The sequence below is a fragment of the Anoplopoma fimbria genome, chromosome 10 (genome assembly GCF_027596085.1).
Source record: "Anoplopoma fimbria isolate UVic2021 breed Golden Eagle Sablefish chromosome 10, Afim_UVic_2022, whole genome shotgun sequence".
Taxonomy (NCBI): domain Eukaryota; kingdom Metazoa; phylum Chordata; class Actinopteri; order Perciformes; family Anoplopomatidae; genus Anoplopoma; species Anoplopoma fimbria.
In genome coordinates this window covers 12,757,574-12,775,191 of record NC_072458.1, presented here as the reverse complement: position 1 = coordinate 12,775,191, position 17,618 = coordinate 12,757,574, and the positions used below count along the sequence as shown (strand labels likewise).

At 43.9% G+C, this 17,618-nt stretch overlaps 1 protein-coding gene across 7 annotated transcripts in view; it reads right to left on the bottom strand.

Moving 5' to 3' along the window:
- macf1a (microtubule actin crosslinking factor 1a) overlaps positions 1 to 17,618 on the bottom strand; it is a 230,951-nt gene that overhangs the window by 78,115 nt on the left and 135,218 nt on the right. For 6 of the 7 annotated variants that reach the window (XM_054605481.1, XM_054605484.1, XM_054605479.1 and 3 more), the window contains exons 22-37: positions 16,948 to 17,100; positions 13,556 to 13,710; positions 13,234 to 13,360; positions 12,960 to 13,143; positions 12,641 to 12,807; positions 12,347 to 12,525; positions 12,113 to 12,251; positions 11,824 to 12,017; positions 11,167 to 11,326; positions 10,940 to 11,023; positions 10,563 to 10,670; positions 10,361 to 10,459; positions 10,121 to 10,243; positions 9,792 to 9,883; positions 8,545 to 8,680; positions 85 to 6,234 (exon numbers count right to left, since the gene is read on the bottom strand). In XM_054605481.1, coding sequence (XP_054461456.1) covers positions 85 to 6,234; positions 8,545 to 8,680; positions 9,792 to 9,883; positions 10,121 to 10,243; positions 10,361 to 10,459; positions 10,563 to 10,670; positions 10,940 to 11,023; positions 11,167 to 11,326; positions 11,824 to 12,017; positions 12,113 to 12,251; positions 12,347 to 12,525; positions 12,641 to 12,807; positions 12,960 to 13,143; positions 13,234 to 13,360; positions 13,556 to 13,710; positions 16,948 to 17,100 — 8,250 coding nt within the window. The remainder of the gene's footprint in view (positions 1 to 84; positions 6,235 to 8,544; positions 8,681 to 9,791; positions 9,884 to 10,120; positions 10,244 to 10,360; positions 10,460 to 10,562; positions 10,671 to 10,939; positions 11,024 to 11,166; positions 11,327 to 11,823; positions 12,018 to 12,112; positions 12,252 to 12,346; positions 12,526 to 12,640; positions 12,808 to 12,959; positions 13,144 to 13,233; positions 13,361 to 13,555; positions 13,711 to 16,947; positions 17,101 to 17,618) is intronic. The other variant, XM_054605485.1, reaches the window with a different exon arrangement.

The following is a 17,618-nucleotide window of genomic DNA, read 5'->3' as shown; positions in this document are numbered from 1 at the left end:
TATGATAAAACATGATTTATAAATGTAGGCAGCAGACAGTTTCTTCTAAAGAAATCTAGATAAATCAGTCATAAATGATCTCACCTTGCCAGTCGAGGGTGTCCTCCCCTCTTTGGTTGACACAGACTTTCGACTCTCTTTGACATCGTCATCTCCCTCCCCCCAACTCTCGGAGGCTGTATCAGAGTCAGGGACTCCAGGCGATTCAGACTCGGTTGAAGTGTCTTCTGAGAGTGAAGGCGCTGATTCTGGAGACTCGAGGTGTTGCTGTTGGTCTTTCGATTCGGGAACATTTGTGCTATCAACCTCAATTGGTTGATGCTTTTTCTTCTTTTTACCTTTCCCTCCCGTTTTATCTGGTTGTGTGCCAGCAGCAATTGATTGAGCTGTGGGTTGGATGTCTGGTTTGCAGGCGACAGCCTTGTGAGACCAGGCAATGGATTCAGTGGCATTCCTGGTTTTTGAATGGGATTCTTCTTTCCCAACAGCTGTGACCGCTGCCAGTTGCACAAGTTCCTCAATGGTAGACTTGGGTTCCTCTGATTGACTTAAATATGGTAGACTTTGTTGGCCGGTCTCAGCCCCTTTAACATTAATCACAAAGGTCTCCGCTTCTTTTGCCCCATCACCAACTGAAGATCTTATGACACCACTGGCTGACTGTGTGTCTATCTTCTTCTCCTTAGCGGAAGTTAAGTTATCTGAATCTGGTTTGGCCATTGCAGATTTTGTGGTAGTTTTTGTTGTCACGTCAGAATCCACTTTTTCTGTCTGTAACTTCTCAGTATCAGGCTCGGTTTTGTCTGTTACTTTCGGACTCTTAGTCTTCTTGTTCTTCTTTTTTCGTTTACTTTGCTCTGTTTCTTTAGGCTGGACTGATGGAGCTGTTTTAGGGTCTTCCTTTTCAAAGCTCCTGTTCTTTTCATTCTCATTTGAAGAAGCCTTGGTCTCCATGTCGTCCTTGACAGAAAGTTTCTTCTCAGTCTCATCTTCTTTGACCCTTCTCAATGTAATTTCCTCTTCTTTGTCTCTCATCTCTTCTTCTCTCTCTTTTGGTGAACCATTGGGTCCCTTGACACCATCATCATGACCCTCCACTCCATCGGCCTTAGCTGGCAGAGATTGTGTCTTTACAGTCGTGCCTTGACTCTCCTTCTTCCCCACCTCCTTTCGCAGTGCCTGCAGCTCCTCAGCGGCCTGCTTCTCACTCACACCTTTTTCAAACACCTTTTTAAGAATGCTCTCTTTAGCTTTCAGTATCAGGGCTGCTTTCTCGTTGTTTGGTAGAGCAGATTTCTGAGGGAACTCTTGCTCTTTGCTTTTCGTTACCTCCTGACTGCTCTCTGGTTGTTCTAGTTGCTGAGAGACAGAAGCCTTCTCCTCATCTTTCTCTTTCTGCTCCTCCAGTTTCATCTCTGCTCTCTTATCACCTTTTTCTGTATCCTTCAATAAAGCATTTTGTATTGCATCTTTCTCTGGCTCAATGGTATGCTTTGTCAATTCAAGAGTGGCTGGAACTGCGTCCTGTCCCTGTTTTACCAAATCCTTTTGAGCCTCAATTTTGCCGTCAATCTTTGGTTCACTTTCCCCTTTGGGAAGCCCTGTTGTGGCTGCCTGACCCTGAATCTGTGATTTCTTGTATTCTTCTTGTGATTTAACTACATCAATGGCCTCAGGCTGCCCTTCAATATTTGCACCAGTTTGATCAATTTGAGATGGATGCTTTACCTCTGGAAAGTGTGTTTCTCTCTCTGCTTCTTTGTGCTTTCCGTTCTTTTTATTCTTCCTCTTCTTCTTGCTTTTGCTTTCCGTCTCTTTGGCTTGCGAGGTCAATAACTGGTCTGCCTGCTCCGCGTCGTTGCTAGATTTAATATCAATCTTTAGAGGTTTATCTTTCTCCACTCTTTTACCCTTCTCGTCTTTGACATCATCTCTCTGTGCTGCTACATCACTCTTTCTATAATCCCCTTCACTCATTTTGGACATTTCAATGCCATCTTTTCTTTCTCCATCAGCTTTAAACTCTTCTGCCACAAAACCTGTCTGATTTCCATCTTCAGAATCATGATAAACCACTGACATGCTCTCATCACTGGGTCTGCAGTCCTTGTCCCCAACCTTCACTGGTTCCTCATCCAACTTTAAATCAGCCACTCCTTTTCTGACCTCTCCTATTGAATCTTTGTCAATATCATATACCTGTGCCTGAATGGATTCTCCAACACCATCTCTGAAAACGTTCCCCTTTTGTCTATCTTGGGTCTCACTCGCACCTATTTGCACTCTCTCATTAGGCTCATGCTTAATAAGAGGCTCTGATTTACGAATGTTTTTCTGTGGTACGATCTCTTCTATGGCTTCCTGGATTCTTTTTTCAACATTAGTAGTAAACTTACACAAGAGGTCTAGAGATTGGTCGGGCTCAATTGCAGCCTTTTCTTCCACTGACACTTCAATTTTTTCCTCTACTGTATTCGGTTCATAGAACAGTGACTGATCTGATACGACAGATGTCAATGTCTTTCCATCGTCCTGTGTAATTCCTAAACCTTTCTTTGAAAGTGGAGATCTTGAAAGCACCTCAGAGTTTACGTCTGACAAGTTTGCTGGACTGTCTGGACTTGACACTGACATAGTAACAGCAGGGCTGTATGTGCTATTTGATGAGGCAACAGGTGTAGCGCTACCTTTATCCCCCTCCATTTCCCCTGAAGCCAATTTCTCCTGAATCTCTGAAGCTATGTCCCTGGAGATCAGTTCTTTTGCAATGGCATCCTCCAGACCAGAGACCTGTTGTCCAGTGGCCGGATCAACTAAGCCTCCTTTCAAAAACTGGTTGGTGGCTATAACCCTGGCCATGCTGTCTTCAACAAAACCTCTTTCACAGGCTTTCAATATGGGGAGCCTTTCCCCAGTACTGATGTCAATGATCCCTCCACTGTCTGCCTGGCTTTGAAGCAGCCTCAATGCGGGAACTGGGTCAACTTGCTTAGATGCAACTGCCTCAGGAAGAGTTAAGATGTCTCTTGTCTGACCATCCTGAACACCTCTGAATGGTTTTACCTCCAAGAAGCGTTTGCCTGTTTCAATATCTATCTTTCCCCTATTTACAAGAACAGAATAAGGCACAATGAGTGCAGTTTCTGGGTCGAGCGGTCCTCGTGTTACAGTAGAAGAAGCCATTGCGTCACTGGCAATATTCTCATCCAGAAGACCTCTAGAAACTGCCTCTGTCAATGTCAATTTACATCCAGAGTCAGGGTCTACTATGGCTCCGGTTGATGCCTGGAAAACAACAGCTTCTGGGTGAGAAGAAGCGCTGACTTTTCCTTGGTAGACCCACTCAAGTTCTTCCAGCCCAGGCGCAATGGACCTGTCCACTAGTCCTCTATCTACAGCATCAGGAACTGACAGCCTCATCCCTGAAGCATGATGTATTATACCACCCTCAGCCACCTGTCTTGCCAACACCTGATAAGCCTCTTCAGATCTAATCAACCCTTTCTGAACAGCTTGCTCCAGAGGAACTGGGGACTTTGACTCTGGGTCAATAACACCATCCATCTGTAGCTGCAAACTGGCTTTAGTGAGGGCTGTTGCTGAATCCATATCCTTTCCTTTGAATGCCTTCTCTAGTGCCATAAGCTCATCTCTTTGATCCTCCTCAATCAGTCCCAGGTTTGCTGCTAGGGTGACAGAGACTCTCTTATCCCTGCGTAGGTCAACGATCCCCCCAGACGCCACCTGTGCTTCCAAAAGTCGAGCAGCGGTGTTGGGGTCGATCAACCCTGCCTCAGCTGCCTCCCTTACCCCACAGATCTGCTTTTTCTCTACATTCACAAGCCCTGCAAGTGTTTTATCTGACTTCAGGACACTCCACATTAGATCCTCATCTAGTAAACCCTCCTGCATAACATCCTCCATGCTTAGTGACTCACCGCTGCTCGCATCTAGGAAACCCCCAAACAGACCAGCCTGAGCCATTAATTTAACTGCTGTATGGCCAGGAAGGACTCCTTGGGCTACTGCCTCATCTGGGAGCAGCTTTTCCCCTTCCTCTGTCATCAATCCTCCCTGTTTGAGTTCTAGGACTAACTTTGCCAATTCATTATCTTCCCATTCCTTCTCCACTGCTGAATCATGGATATCAATCTGAGGTTTAGCATGCTTTGAGTCATTCTCTGTCATAGGCATCTTTTGTTGGGTCAATTCTAACTCAGTCTTGGAATGCTTTATATGTTTCCTATCATCAGATTGTTTCGATTTAACCTTTTCAGTTGCTTTTGCTCCCAGTGGGATGGATTTGAGAGGTTTCATAGCTGTTTCCCTTTCTTCTGTTGTGTTTGTACTTGTAGTCCCCTGCTGGCCACCAGTATCCCTGGGTTTGAATTCAGTTGCCACCAGCTCCTTTGGGGCTTCAAGATTTTTAGCCGAAGCTTTTAAACTTTCATGATCAGTTATTTCTTTCTTTTGAGCTTTTTCTTTTGCATATTTCTCTACACCAATTTCTTTGTTAGCTTCAAAGGCTGAATCACTCTCTGGTGTTACTGATGGTTTGTGCAGCAGCTTGTTGTCATTTTCTCCATCATACCTTTCTTCTAGACTACCTGTACCATTCCTCTTAACTTCTTTGCTTGGTGTAACTACATCGGAACTTTCTTCTTCAACCTCAGTTTGTGTGTCACTCGTCCCTATATCTGCCAAACTAAACTCTGTCACCAATTGCAACTTCCCCTGCTCATCTGTGGTCAAACTGCTTTGTGGCTCAATTTGACTTCTAGAAGCTCCAGCAATCAGTTCAGTAGCTTTGACCAACTCCAACAACTCAGGGTCGAGCAGCACCAGTCTTTTTCCAGAACGAGCATCCACATAGCTGTGAGTCATGAGGTGAAACAGCAGCTTGTGTTTTGCTTGCTCTTCAGGATCCATTCCATGTGTTGGTGTGGTATCCCAAACAAGGCCTGCGGGAGATGATGAAGGTGATGGAGAGGATGGAGGTGGAGAGGAGCTGGTGGAACTCCAACTCAAGCGGTTTAGAGATGGGGTACCTGACTGGTTCATGCTGGAAAGAACATCTGGGATGTGGGTGTTCTTGAGAAACCTGACAACACTGGGCTCAAGGGTCTCTTCAGCAGCCTGGCTTAGGGGAAGCACCTGGAGGGTTTCTGGGTTGTACAAAGCCCCAATGGCATGTCGCTGCTTTAGGATGTTCCTTGAAAGCTCACCTGAGATAACTCCTTGTTGAAGAGCCTCAACAATAGGCAGGAGTTCTCCGGATTCAGGCCACAGTATTCCCATGAAACCCCAAAGCGACTCAAGGACCAACAGAGCCATTAGAGGAGAGAGAAGATCCCTGCGTAGGCTCTCTTCCAAATCCAAGCGTTCTCCACTGAAAGGGTCTAGAATTCCCCCATTTTGCAGCTGTCGCGCTAACATGGCACAGGCTAGATCCTGGTCCATAAGCCCATGACGAACAGCCTCATCGACTGTCAACCGGTGGCCAGACCGTGGGTCAGCAATACCACCAGCAAAGAGCTGAGCTTCAAGAAGTCGTACAGTCACTTTCCGATCAATCAGACCTTCCTGGACTGCGCGGAATATGCCAACTTTTCTTCCAGACCGGAGGCAGACAGTTCCTCCAGGTTGCTGTTTGACAGGGAGGAGAAGTAGGCCGGAGTCATCGTCAAGGACACAGCGCTCTTGTAGCTCATTTAGGTTTAATTTTTCAGCTGTGTTTGGATCGATCAGTTCTTTTTGTTGTTGCCTTGACTGGAGTTTGGTGAGGGTTCTTGGAGTCAAAAGTCTCTTGTCATCTGCTTGCTCTAAACTCAATTTTTTTCCCATTGAGCTCCTCAGGCCTCCAGTGTTCATCTGGATTTCTAAAATTCGAAGTCCCAACTCTTCTCTTATCAGCCCGAGCTCCATGGCCGCAGCTACTGGCAACACATTCTGTTGTTGGTCACTTGTAGACTTGGCATTTTCCACCAAAAGCAAGGCCTTCTCTAGCTCAGAAAGGGACTGTCTGGTGTGGGTGTCAATAAGGCCTTGAGCTAGACCTTGTTCCAGTGAAAGATTGAGAGGGGAGTCAGGCTGGAGGAGCCCACCCATAATGATCTGGGCCTCCAGTAGTACATGGCAGGTGTCCTGGTCAATAAGACCACGTTGGGCTGCTTTGAACACTGGGAATGTTTCCACTGTTCCGAGGTCAATTACTCCAGCAATGGCAATTTGGTTCTACAAAAATAAAGAAAATAAAATTCCAGTTGACATTCATTCCAGTAATTTGAAGAACATGACACTTAATTAATCAAGTTATGTTGCTATGTTTTCATTTTGTTTTATACTAGTATAGCATATTATGGGCAATACCAGATGGCAGAATTAGAAAAAGAAGAAAACCCACAACCAGTTGCCACAAAAACATAATAGTGGATATAAGTTGAAAAAATCATAATAATTTGTTTACTTATTGGTAAACATAAGGAATTTTATTGTTCTTTCTCATATTTCCATGTTTGCTTTATCTCAAAAAGCTTTTTAATACTAACTACTGCTATGTAATTCTAAAACAAGCACAAAGCATGCAAAAAAGCAACTAGAAACAAAAAATGCAGAAAAAGCCCAAGATAAAAGAAAAACAAAGACACACAAAAGAACACAGAAGCGTTTAGAAGTAGAAGTGGATAAAATATCTAGTTAAGGAAAAAAAATAACTTAAAAGCAACAGTAAAAGAGAAAGCGAGCATCACTTACCGTACAGGTTTGTCTCGTGGCACACACACTAATGGGCCAGCTTATGGCTCGGCAGAGCGAGGCGCAACAGGTGAGAAGCTGGTTGTTAGCATTCTGCATGCCACTCTTCATTCTGACTCCTATCACTGCACTGACACTAAATCTTCCTGCTGACCTTACTTTAGACTGGAATAGGCTAAGAAAAATAAACTATATGCAAGGTATGTTCAGTTCTTCAGTTGCACAGATACCAGGATGAATTGCAGATTGTTTTGCAATATACCACGTATCACATAAAATTGTAACTACTCATTATCATTGGCAAGGCATTAGCAGTATTGTCTTTTGAGATACGATATGGTTTGCACTGGCGCTAACTGAACAGTAAACTGATCTGCAGATTTAGTGTATTTACAAATGTCCTGCTTTAATTTCCATCTCACACTCTGATCCTTCGGATGTCCACAATTCTCCTTTGGCTGCTGTTAGTGGTTTTCAAGCAAAATGCTGGTTTAAAGTTTCAAACATTAATAGTATGCATTAGAAGAAACACAAAAACTCTCATTCACACAATCTGGTGATCTGGACACAACATGCTCAAATGGTGAAGTTTTTTTTTGCATAGCCGGCCTCTGGTGCACTTACACTTAAAACCCCTAAAAGTAACTTTTTTATAACGTCTATACTTCAGTGGGTATTTGATTAGTCACATAAATGTCCCCTGTAAAAACATAGAGCATTCACATAAGAATCGGTTGTGAGGTGCAGCTGATAAGACATAAGGATTATTAAGAATTGCTTGAAACCGGAAATTCTCACACATTCAATCCCTTTTTTTTTTTTTTTTTTTTTACAGATGTAACGTATTGCATGTGGCAGGCAAGGAATGACCAAGTGCATGTGTGATTGGTCCATTGTAGACAAATACATGGGGTAAACTTGATGCAGAGTAAAAAAATATTTAAATGATATGCGTTTACTTTATGCAGTGGCATTATTTTACTACTACATAAAAATAAACATGATACTACTCAACTAGCTACAAAGATGATTAAAATGTGATGTGATGATGGTGCATCTTTTACGTAAATGATTTGTTTCCAACGATGGATCTACAAAGAGCAGAGCATTACAGCTTCTAGCTAACTGCTAGCATGACTTGTGCGGCACCACTAAGGCCATGTATTAACCATGTTAGCAGTTCAGCAGATGTGTTTTCTGATGATTATGACAGTGATGATGATGATGATGAGAAAAGACTATGGTGGGGATAGTTGATGAAATGACTGCAGGCTTTTAGGAGAACAATGTGAGAGTCAGTGGAACACTCCATGCTACGGCCCAAGTCAGACAGTGTCATCCAGTGAATTCTTCTTTGTCCTTCTGTGTTCAGTTATAAAACTAAATCTAATTTTCTGAAAAGGCCTTTATTTTATTATTCATACCTTTTCCTTGAATGACAAAGGAGGAGGTAAAAAAAAAAGTGGCAAAAATAAAACGTTATATTTAGATCATCTGGATACACGTCTGAACAGGGTCTGTGATGTTTGTTAAACCAAACCAAGTCAATGAGTGAGACTCGTCAATTGTGATGTTTGTCAAAAAATCTGTGAACACACATCATGCTGTACAACACACACACACACACACATATCGCTGGCCCACACATAAACTCACGCTTAGCTCGCAAGCATTTTCAGCAACATTTTTCACAATTACATTTAGTCAAGCTCGCCAAACCTGAATATACATTTTGGTCACAAATTGGCTGTACCCCCCTCTCCATTTGGCACAGCCCTCCAATCGATCTACCTTTCTTTCTTCCTCTTTGGCCAGTTGCTGCTCCAGCTGCTGTAGCTGCTGGGTGGAGCTTTCACACAGCTGGTTGTAGGTGGCCGTCAGCTGGTCTAGCTGAGCCTCGACATGAGCACGCTCCTCTGGGGACAACCTGAAAGGACACAAGGGAGAAGGTTAGAGCGGGTGGGCTATATGCGTTTAATGTGCGATGTAGGTTTCCCACAGTGGTTTTGATATATTTTCTGTTCAAATTTCAATGGATTTTAAAATGGAGATCTTTACAGACCCGAAAAGGGTTTTTGTTTCTATTGTATGATTTGCACTAATGTTACCCATAAAAAAGCTGTAGATACTGTAAACTGAAACCCACCATTGGGTACAATAACAGCTGAAAATATATTCATATATATTACTGTAAACCTGTCCATTTAATACATTCCCTTAATATTCCCCACCTTTCCTTGAGGTTTCATCCTATTTCCAAAAATTCCCAAACTGGAATTAACCTGAAAAAACGTCTGCCTAAAGGGATAGTTCAGATTTTTTTTAAAAAGTGGTTTTATATGAGGTTCTTAACCATAAATCAGTGTATAACCGACAGTAGACGTCTCTTTTCCAGATTCGTTTGACAAAAAAGTTATTTAAGCTGACAGAACAAGGGAGTTGCTGGTCTACCGCTGCCTTTGTTGGCAAGTTTATTTTTTTTGTGTGACTTTGGTGAATCCAAAGAAGCTCTTTTAAACACCAAAGTCAGACATAACACAAACAAACTAAATGATGGAGGCAGCGATAGACCAGCATCTAGAAAGTGCTGGAGGGTAACATTCTGTTTCTTTAAAGAAGTCTGGCAGCTTTAGATAACGGCTTTAGTTCCCAATGTTAGGCAGTGAAAACATAGCAAATATAGCGTACACCTATACTGATAAATATTTTTTTAGGTTTCTAAAACACATCCGCAACAGTACATTGTTCTGCTCCCTTCTGGTACTCCTGTCCTTTTCTCCAAACTCCATCTACTGTAGTACTGTAATACTGTAATACACAGACTATGGAGAAGAACTACATATAAACCCCACTGCAAAAAACCCAAGCTATACCTTTAATTCAGAATTTCCATGACAAGCAGCTAGATGAGAATCCCCTACTTGTGTGGTGTGTGAGAACCAATGTGTGTGGCTCTGTGCTAGATTCTATGACACAGGTGAACTCAAACAGTGTAGTGTAGTGAATGTGTTGTGAGTGCAATGTGTGCGTGATCTTACTTGCTGGCCTGTTTGGATAGCAGGAAGACCTGAGTGCTCCTGATGGCTTCAGCCACTTCGTCTTTCTTGGCTGCCAGCTGTTCACTGATGGCCTTTAGAAGAACACACATGCATGATGCTCTTAGTACAGCACTACCACCATCTTTTATATTCAGTTCAATAGCATATTACATGGAATTCATGAGAAAGCGCTATCCTTAATATATTAAATAATGTAACAGTTGTGAGCTGCACAGAACAAACAGCCCACTGGACCTCTTTGCTGTAGAATACTCTAGGTAACTCGTCTGTAGAATAATGTGTACAACCATGTTAGATTTCTGTTGTACCTGTTGAGCAGCAAGTGAGGACTCGGCGTTGGGGCCCCCAGTCCGTCCCTGGAGGCCTTTGACCCAGCCCAACAGGTCTGAAACCTGCCCCACTCTGGCTTGCTTCTCCTCCTCCACCTCTTTCTGCACAGTTAAAAAAAGAAAATCCAATATACAAAAATTCCTCACAGCCTGCAGTGATTTAGTCCAACCATACATTCCAAGCAGCAGAGAGAGATGTATAGAGAAACAAAGCCCCACCTCTTCTTCTTCTAGTCTTCTCAGTGCATCGCTGATGTACTTCACGTGTTGGGTTGTCAAGGTGACCAAGGCTGTGTAGCGTGTGCGCAAGTCCATGAACTGCAGAGAGAGGACCCATAAAAAAGTTATAGATTATTTTAATATTCCAAAAATTTATTTTCGATATTAATCACAAGAGTTTACTGGACTCTCTCTATCTCACCTCCTGAGTGATGGCGTCAGAGGAAGAGTGCATCCTCCTCCTCTTAACAGGCGACTTGTGCATGGATTCTACGAAGGCTCTGTAGGTCATCAGCTGCAGTTCATAGTCCTTCAGAATACAGCCATGTACATATGAGTAAGTTAGATGACTGTATTATAATTATACATAATATAAGAGAGAGTATTTTGGAGTTTTAATGGAACTAGTTTGTAAACGGAGACTTATCAAATGCATTTACACGTCTTCTTGATTGTTAGCGACACAGAACCATGACAGTGACCACTAGATCATTTGGACCATCATAGTGAAACAGCTCGGCACAAACTATGACACATATTTGACATGTTGCATATGAAAAATAAACAGGAGTCTCTTACCTTTACCGAGGTGCAGTACACTTTGGAGTGAGTCTGGCACTCGTCTAGTTTGGCCTGATTCTGTTCAATCTCTGCTACTAATGCCTGAGGAGGGGAATCGCACGAAAAGAACACATCATTTATTTAAATCTGCCAAATTTTTCCGTATAGAACATTTATTGTGCACTAATATCTCTAATCATGAATCGTTCCTTAGAATTTCGATCAATAAATGTAGTGTTACTAACCGTCTGCTGGGCCAGTTGTTCCGACAGCGCTTTGCTGTCCATCTGTCCGGGTTGTGTGTTCTCTTGTCTCTCTGTTGTTTCTTCGATCCAGCTGATTAGAGCCGAATGACCGTCTCTGTACTGCTGCAGGGCCGAGCCCAGAGCGTCTAGATCAGTCCGTCTGCAATGAAACAGAGAAAGACTTTCAAAACATTAAACGCATAAACATATTTATTATAAGTACAGCACAAGTTTACTACAGTGCCTTGCTTAAGTTTCCCCCCTGCTTGCCGCTTATCTTAATTTGTTGCATTACAACCTGGAATTAAAATGGATTTATATTTCAATTTTTTGTAATGGACCGACAAAAAATAGTCAAAATTGGTAAAGCGAAATAAAAAAATAAATGTTAAAACTTGTTTTCAACAGTTTTACAAGATAAAAAATGTAAAGTTGTGTGTGCATTATATTCACCCCCTTTGCTAGGAAGTCCCTAAATATAATCTGGTGCTGCCAATTACCTTTAGAAATCTCATAGTTAGTTAAATAAAGTCACCCTGAGAGCAATCTAAGTGTCACATGATCTAACATAACTCTGTTATTTGAACTTATGTGTCCTTCTTCTCATCTCCTCCCCAAACCTTCTCTCTTTTCTCATCGTCACCCCGTCCTGCTCACCGTGTCTCCATCTGTCTCTTGACTCCGCTCCACCTCTCTGACATCTGATTGGCTCTCTCCTGGTAGCGCTCCAGCTCAGGGCTGCGGTCTGGGTGGAGCCTGCTGAGCTGGGTGCCGGCCTCTTTGGCTCGATCCAACTCCGACCGCAGAGCCTGGAAGACGCCCTCCTGCTCGACAAGCTCGGCCTGCCACCTCTGGAGGGAGATCACATGGAGAATAGCAGCACAACCGTCAGAGTCAAATAGATTCCCTACATGAAGTAAGAGTTGTGCGGCAATGTGTCCCTTACCCCTAGTTGATCGCTGAGGTTCTGAATGGACGCCGTGTCAGCCGGAACAATGTCCTCTTCACTTAGCCTGCTCTCGTTCTTCCTGACCTGGCTCTCCGCTTCATCCAGGCTACGCATCAGGATGTCCACCGTTTTTAACCTGAGGAGGAATTAAGGTTAAGAGATATTGTATAAGTCAAACAAACAAGTATTACTGAGTTAATCGATAAACTGAAGGAGAAGAAGCTCACTAACTTTTCTAGGTAGACAGTGGAGATGTTGTGGAGTTTGTCTGTCTTCTCCACGGCCTGGTTGAGTTCAGACCGGAGGACAGGAACGCTGGAGGACGTCGGCTTCTCCTCGAAGAAACCGACGCAGCGACGAGACACGTCGCCCAGGCTGGAGCGCACGGCGTCCAGCTCCGACTGCAGCTTCTGAACCGGAATGTGAAATGAGGGGCTGAGTCATGTTTAAACTCACATTTTTCAAGAAACAATAACTGATATTAATTATTGCCTGTTTAAACCAGCAGAGGGGGCTCAAACTGACCTCCTGCTCCGATATCTGGACCGTGTAGTCAGCGCTGTCACCTAACAGCCGGCTGGGGGGCGGAGTCTGAATCCCCCTCATTAGCCTCTGCTCGGCCTCATTTAGACGAAGGTTGATGTTCTGCAGCTCCGACAGGTACGAACGGGAGACCGACTCGTCCTTCTCCACTGGAGGGGAGGAAAAAGACAAAGAGGAGTTATTTGGGACATGAGCAGTAACACTGTAGCCATTTGCTTTTAAATACTTCCCCCTGAGATGTAGTGGAATAAAAGTGTTTAGGAGGCATGTGAGCATCCATAAGAGTATATATATGTGTCACCTGTCTCCATGTTGAGCAGCAGGTCCTCGCAGTGCTGCTGGGCCTGCTGGACGTCCTTCTCCAGCTCTCGTCTCTCACCTGCCGTGAACACGGCGCTCTCTTTACTGTCGGACAGGAAGTCGGCCAGCTGGGACTCCAGGTGATCCAGGACCTGCTGCCGCTCTGCCGGGGCCAGACCGCGAACCTGACAGGGGACACACAAGAGGGAGACGGTGAGTAGGAGGACGGGGACCGGGACAGACCGGAAAAGGAGAGGACAGAAGCAGAATCTCACCGTGTCCAGGTTCCATCCGGAGACGGTCCTGATGTCTTTGAGCAGGTAGTGCCAGGACACCACACTCTTCATGTTCACGTGCAGCTGATGCCACAGAGACATGACCTTCTGGTACAGCTGCTCTGCCCTGCACACACACACACACACACACACACACACACACACACACACACACACACACACACACACACACACACACACACACACACACACACACACACACACACACACACACACACACACACACACACACAGTTTTCTTACCACTTCCTGACATGTTATTATATTATTTGTTAACCAGTTCCTGGCGCATGTGTCTCACCTGCTGGCTGTGTCGATGGCCTCCTGGTTGGGAGGTGGGACGGTGAAACACACCGAGGGGACCATGGCCTCGTTCCCCGTCGTGCTGATCACCTTCCACTTGGTCCTCTGAGAGTTGTCCTCCAGCACACACTCCTCGCCGCGGGTTATCGTGATCTGAGAGGAGGCGGGGGGCGGAGGATGGATACAGAAAAAGAAAGAGAGGGGGGGGGATAGATGGAGCACGAATGGAAGGGGGGAAAGAGGGGATGGGGGTTATGGGAATATTGATGTTGGGAGCGAGGGAGGATTAGGAACAGATGAAGAGAACGTGAGGAACAAGATGGGACAGTAAGAGAGAAAATGAAAAGAAAAAGGAAGGATTTTGATGAACAGAAAGATGACGGAGGTTAGAAAAGAGGATGGATGGAGGAGAGGTCAGATGAAAAAGAGGACGAATCGGGGAGGAGAAAAGTGAAAACATGTAAACCAAAAAGCTGATAGCAACAAACTCATAATGCAACACAAAATACACTCATTCATGAATTTCATGAAGTTAGCAGAAGCCCTAAAATGATATGACATTAGAAACCCTGACACAGGAACAATGCCATGTGGACTGAAAGCTGCTTTGCACCTCTGAACTGGAAGCTTTTATTGTGAAAGCAGCAATGCTCAGAACTTAAAGGGATAGTTCAGACTTTTTGACTTGGGGTTGTATGAAGAGTTTAATCAGTGTACTACCTACAGTAGATGCAACTTGAAGAAGCATACATGAGTATCAGCACGGGAGCAAAGCAATTTAAGGCTTATGTATTTAAGACACCTAAAGATATCAATATCAGTTTAAGTGTACGCTATATTTAAAATGTTTTCACAGCCTTTCAAACAAAGAACTGAAGCCGTGATCTAAAGCCACCAGACGTCATTAATAAAAACAGTTATTTTACTTTGTGAAACACAGGAGTTGCTGGTCTCCACTGTTAGTTAGTGTTATTGTGTGAATGTGGTGCTTTAAAGGGTGGGTTCAGATTCGCCAAAGTCACATAATACCACAAACAAACTAATAGATCAAGGCAGCGGTAGACCAGCAACTCCCACGGTCTTATTGAAGAGAGCATAGATAGAGGCTTCAGTAAAGGCAAGGTAAAGCCGTGAAAATAATCTAAATATATTATTCATTTAAACATTATAATATTTTGAGGTGTCTACACTAGGTTTTGCTGCAGTACATTGCTTTGCTCCTCTGCTGGTACTCCTGTCTGTTCCTCCAAACTCCATCTACTGTCGGTAATACAAATACAGCCACACTTAAATACACTCCAATCCATCCCTTTAAAGTGAGGATTAATGATACCTTGGCTGGGTTTCACAAATTCACCAACAAGGTAAAAAAAATGTTTGATTTAAAGAAACCCAGTACGGAACAAAAACAAAGAGGTTTGGATTAGAACATTGAGCTCTAAAATAAACACAAGGTAAAGCCACAGAACTGTTGGGAAGAGTTTTAGGGCTGCCTCCCCCACCCACCACCCTCTCTCACCCCCTCCCTGCACACACCCGTCATCATAACATCCATAATGCAATGCTAAGCACATACAGTACGTACATGCAATTAATTAAAGCTTAAAGACTTGTTATTGCCTGACTGACTGAATTAGGGCGTGTTAAATCCAGTTCAGTGCAGATCACTGATTGCCACCTGCCTTTATCAGCGCTGATGCCGTTTCTAAAAAAAACACAACTACTCCTCATCTGAGCTATTCCTCATCCTCACCTTTCACCTCTTATGCAGTCAGTGTGAAGGTATTAGTAGGTACAACAAGAAAGTTAATAAATGGTGGAAACACAGAGATGAAAGTGTTTTTGTGTCCGTCAACTGTCTTTCTCTACTGTCTAAATTCCAACTTCTTTCAAATATCTTTTGTCACACATGAAGGTTAAGCCATGTGTACCACTTTTTATAGATATCTAAAATAAGCGTAGTTTAGCTTTTTGTTCTGATTGAGATTGGATTAGGCCCCATTTTTTCAATTCAAATGTTTGGTTTCAGGGTAGAAATCCAATGAATTATAGGTAAAAAGACCAATTTATTCACACCTACTGTAGCCCAACGGCAGGTATCAAACTAACGGTGACGTTGTGTCACATTACTGACAGTGACGCCTGACATCAGCTGATAAGAGAGGAGCAACCATGGCAGCGCGGCGTGTGTGCAGTGTGAGAATCTCAGGTGAGAGAGGGAGAATATAGGCAGCTATACCTGAACGTTTGTCTTTCCAGCCCAGAGGAAGGGAAGAGGATGAGGAAGAGGAAGAGGAGGAAGAGAAGGAGGGAGTGAGAAGGGAGAGGCAAAAAAAGGTACATGAGGGTATGGAGAGAGAAAGGAGGAGACACAGGAAAGTGAAGGAGAGAAAGATTACTTTTTGTCACGTGCACTTTTTGCTAGCCACACACTGCTTTGCTTAGCTTTCAGCTCCCATCTTCAGGTTTTTTTTCTTCTAGAACTGTGATTCTGTAGGAGACCAAACCACCTTCCCTCTTCACCTGGATACAACACCTCACATTTAGTATGCTTCGATGGACAAACTGTATCTAACACGGCAAACTTAAAATAGCAGCGTGAGGGGGCAGCGGCGTGTCTGTGCTGAGGGAAGGTGATGGTTCTCAACCGAGCCCGCAAAGGGGATGAGACAAATGTTTAATTCATTGGCTCTTAGATTCCCTGAGGACATCACAGCTGAGAGTGAGAGGAAGGGAGAGAGACTTCACTCATTTCTGTGTATCTTACATAAAAGTGGCAGAGAGAGGGGAGTCAATACACAACTTCAGTTCTCCTCTCATTAATCACTACTTTACTTCCTGTCCTTTTGGCTAAAAAAAGTATCTTTTTTTTCCTAAAGAGAACAAAAGACAAAGATCATCTATTGTATCGGCTTCCAAATTGAGCGCAGCTATTTTTACTTGCCAGTAAAAATGAAGTGGGAACATTTGGAGCAGTTACTTAAAAAAAAAATCCACTACAATTCATCAGCATGGACCACCTATGTGGAGAAAAGAGATTGTGTAGACGTACTCATCAATCTAAAGATTAAAAAAAAAAAACTACATTTCAAAGCATGGAGAAAGGAGCCATAATAGAGCAGCCACAAAGTGGATGTGGGAGGGGGCTTTGAGAGGAAGTGCAGGGCAGAGGGGAGGCGGTCGGTGGTGAGGGTTAAAACAATAAAGTGGGTGGGGTCAAAGTTTGTCACCACCTTGTCCTGGAAGCCAATGTTTCCTGATTGAACACAGGTTTCTGAGAGCTAAGATAGGAGAAAGCAAGACTGGCTCATTCTAGCTCTACACATTCTTTGGTTTTCAGTATCTGAAACTAACAACAGCATGCGCACGTATGTGGCGTGTTCCCCATACCTCTATCTGTCTGTAGTCGCAGATGGCTCTGATGGGCGTCGTGGCTCCCAGGGTGCTCTCTGCGTTGCGGGGGCGGAGCTGCACCACCGCCTTGGCCCGGCCCACCAGGCTCGCCACCGTGCTCCGGTACTCGATCAGCTGCTCCTTCTCCTCCTACGGGACGGAGAGAATCATTAGGACTGCCCATCACTTCACGTGGTAGTGGGTCGCACAGTTACAGTGATACATCATATGGTCAAATAGTCCGTGTTGAATAAACAGGAAGGAAATCTGGGCACTCCGAAAACTTAGATCAATAAGGAAGGGAATATTGTAAAGCCTTTGTTATTGTAGCAGACTGTACATAAGAAGTGGACTTAGTCATCACCTCAAGTTCTGCATTTTTTCGTTTGCCATGTTGTTTTTTTGCAACAGCAACTGAAGTTACCATATTTGGACTGTGGAGGAGTAACGTAGATAGATGCCGTATACAGCTTTGGTAGTGGTAGCAACCTGCATATCATGAGGTAGCCCCGCCCCCTAAACCATTACCTGCTTTATGGTCTATTGGACTCTAAATGGACCATCATTTTCTAAGTGAACTGCAAGTTTAAGGCTCTTCAGCCTTGATTTAACTTTTAAGAACCGGAGGTAGCCTCCTGATTATTCTGTCAAAATCATTAAGAGAGCCA